General features: G+C 41.2%; 1 protein-coding gene across 1 annotated transcript; it reads left to right on the forward strand.

Moving 5' to 3' along the window:
- Positions 1-338: 338 nt before the first annotated feature.
- On the forward strand, positions 339-2816 carry LOC127569155 (protocadherin-10-like). The gene has a single exon (XM_052013542.1). It carries the CDS (start codon positions 339-341, stop codon positions 2814-2816), a length of 2478 nt encoding a protein of 825 aa, XP_051869502.1.
- The last annotated feature ends 669 nt before the right edge of the window (positions 2817-3485 follow it).

Here is a 3485-nt window from a genome sequence, read left to right on the forward strand (position 1 = left end):
ATTGCATGATTTCTTTATTTAAAAATTGCAATTTTAAGGTTTGAACTGGAGTTCAGCTTTATTGATATTCTCAGTGCAGTTATAGGCTGAGACTCTTTGTGTCGCTGTCTACCAATAAGGAGATGAAATGCAGCTGGTGATCCACCACCCAACCCCCAATGTTCGGGAACTGAAGCTGAATAATGGCGGTGTGTGCACGAAAGCAGAAAACCATCTCTTCGAATGATATTATTTTTTCAGCTTATTTACAACATTGACTATCGTATTTCGAGCGTGGTCCAGAATATTGTCAACTAGAACATATTCTGGGGTTTGATATAATCCACTCTTGCTTTGAAATGGCACAAACAGGCATTCTCTGTCTGCTGAGAAAGTCAGCGACATCATCCATCTTTCTGCTTTGTGCGTGGTATCTGGTTTCCGGGCAGATACGTTACTCCATTCCTGAAGAACTGGAACACGGTGCCTTCGTCGGAAAAATCGGAAAAGATTTGGGATTGAGCATAGAGGAGCTATCAAGCCGTAAATTCAGAATTTTATCATCCGCTATAAAAGAATATCTGGATGTAAATCGCATGAATGGGATTTTATTTGTGAATGCAAGAATCGACAGGGAACAGCTATGTGGCCAGAGTGATAACTGTATATTGCGCATGGAAGCGGTAGCTGAGAACCCAGTGGAACAGTACCGTGTGGAGGTCGAAATTTTAGATGTAAATGATAATTCTCCAAGTTTTCCGAACAATGAAATTAGTTTAGAAATTACAGAGACGGCGACGCCTGGAGCTCGCTTTTCGTTAGAGCGTGCGCAAGACCCAGATGGGGTAAATAATTCGATCCGTACGTACCAGCTCACGCCAAATGAGCATTTTAGTTTAGATGTACAAAATCGCGGAAAATGGAAGGTACCCGAATTAGTAGTGAACAACATTCTCGACCGAGAAACACAGTCGAGGCACCGTTTGTTACTCACAGCTCTGGACGGCGGATCTCCAGAACGATCAGGTACCGCTCATGTAACTATTACTATATTGGACACCAATGACAATGCTCCTGTTTTCGACAAGTCGTTGTACACTGTTAGCGTAAAAGAAAACGTGCCACTAGATACTTTATTGATTAAGTTAAACGCAACAGATTTGGATCAGGGAAAGAATGCGGAGATTATTTATTCTTTCAGCGGCTACAATGAGCCAAGGGTAACTGAAATATTTGCGATTAATCCCAAAACCGGAGAGGTATATCTGAAGGAAAGATTGGATTTCGAGGAAGGAAGTGCGTATGAGATTGATGTTGAAGCTAAGGATGGAAATGCACAACCGTTATCGACACACTGCAGCGTGCGGGTGGAAATCACAGATGTCAATGACAATGTTCCTGATTTAACTCTAAACTCTGTTTCCACTGCAATCAATGAAGATGCTCCGAGTGGAACTTTAATCGCGTTGATCAGTGTGACAGACAAGGATTCCAATCAAAATGGATATATTGATTGTTCTATCTCACCCAACCTCCCCTTTGACCTGAAATCTTCCTTTAGTAATTCTTACAGACTCGTCACAAATGCAGCACTAGACCGTGAAAGTGCACCTCAGCATAAAATCACCGTGTCTTGCAAAGACCGTGGGATCCCACCATTATCTACCAATCGGACAATTGTGGTAAATATATCAGATATAAATGATAATGCGCCACGCTTTACTCAGCCTTCGTACACAGCCTACGTGACAGAAAACAATGAACCGGGCAGTTACATCGGATCAGTGACAGCTTTGGATCCAGATGTCGACCGAAATTCACAGCTCTCTTACTCCGTTTTGGAAACCCGGATTCAGTCAGTGCCGGTATCTTCCTATCTCTTTATCAACTCAAACAATGGCAGTATCTACTCAATACAACCATTTGATTATGAGAAACTTAAAAGTTTTCAATTTCACGTTCGAGCTCAGGATGCCGGAGAACCAACGCTTTCCAGCGATGTTGCTGTGCAAGTGATTATCTTGGATCAGAACGACAATCCACCTACTATAATATCATCGAAAACGAAGAGCAACAATAGTTTGCATGTGCCTCGATCTGCAGATCCGGGATATCTGGTAACAAAGATTGCTGCTTCCGACGCAGATTCTGGTAAGAATGCGCAACTTTCATATCATCTGAAGCAGACTACAGTCCCTGGTCTTTTTACAATTTCACACAGTTCAGGAGACGTAAGGAGTGTTCGGCGGTTCAAAGATAGCGACGCCACTACACAGGAACTAATTGTCCAGGTCAAAGACAATGGTTACCCTTCTCTTTCTGCTACGACCACCTTAACTTTGACAGTAATTGAGGAAGATACAAGCTACCAGCCAGAATTTAGGAAGCCGCATCTTGATGTAAGAGAAACGCAGCAGTTCAGTATTTATATAATAATTTCTTTGGGAGCCACATCTTTCATTCTGCTGGTGGTTATTATTGTCTTAGTTGTCGCAATTTGTCCAATGGGCGGCAGTGCATCTTCCGACAGTGTTTGCTCCTTTGCTGCCTGCTGCTGCACAAAAGAATTGGAATGTCAGCATTCGAATGTCAACCTTCAGGTTACGCCAGATTTTCAGATCCTTCCCAGTGTGCTTGAGGTTCGCGGCAATGGATCCCTTACAGACACACACCGTTATAAAATTCGATCAGCACCTGAATCAGCTGAAATGTTTTTCACGCCATTCAGTCCACAAATGGCAAGAATTGCTGGAAAGGAAACCAGATATGTACTGCAGGACAATCGATGGGGGAGGAAGAGCTGCTCAGATCAGGTGAGTAATGTCAAAAAGACGTAAAACGTCAATGTTAAACAAAAATGGCCCAAAGGCGGCGAGGTAGCTTAGCTTCTACATATCGACGCACTGCTTTGTAAATCCACCATTTCTTTCATACCCTTTACATTTGTAGCATTTAAGATTCATGAAGGGAATCCCACTACGAACATCTGATTTGCTGATGTACTGATTGTATATTGCATCTTGGCAGAGTTGCAATTATACGGATAACAAAAAGGAATACAGTTTTAGGAGTTTATATTGTTATTTATCCTGCCTCTCGTGCCCTAAATAAAAAAAATTTCTCATTTCCATACTGGAGCAGTACAGATAAACTTTGTGATCGATGATGGTAGTGCAAATTAGGCGTTGCTGAAGTTAATTATACAGCATTTAATGCCATAACCAAAGGCCGTAGTAATCGACAGAATATTTACAATTTTCACAGTGCATCTTGTCACAGAGTAATCATTTTGATCTGTTGTTCTAGCTATCTATTTTATTTTAGCAGCAATTTAGAACATACTGCAATGGCATTTCATCCGTTCACAGTGTCACAAACCAGCAACAAAGGAAACACACTGAGCATGATTCAGTGTTAAAAACTATTTTATTAATCACTACTTATTGATAATACGTAAAATAAAAGTAAAAATGTTAGTATGTTAGAATTCAAGAATGTTAAACCTC

Source organism: Pristis pectinata, chromosome 4 (assembly GCF_009764475.1).
Source record: "Pristis pectinata isolate sPriPec2 chromosome 4, sPriPec2.1.pri, whole genome shotgun sequence".
NCBI lineage: Eukaryota > Metazoa > Chordata > Chondrichthyes > Rhinopristiformes > Pristidae > Pristis > Pristis pectinata.

What these genes read in the sequence shown, in the direction of transcription:
- LOC127569155 (XM_052013542.1), top strand. Translation starts at nt 339, where the DNA reads ATGGCACAAACAGGCATTCTCTGTCTGCTGAGAAAGTCAGCGACATCA.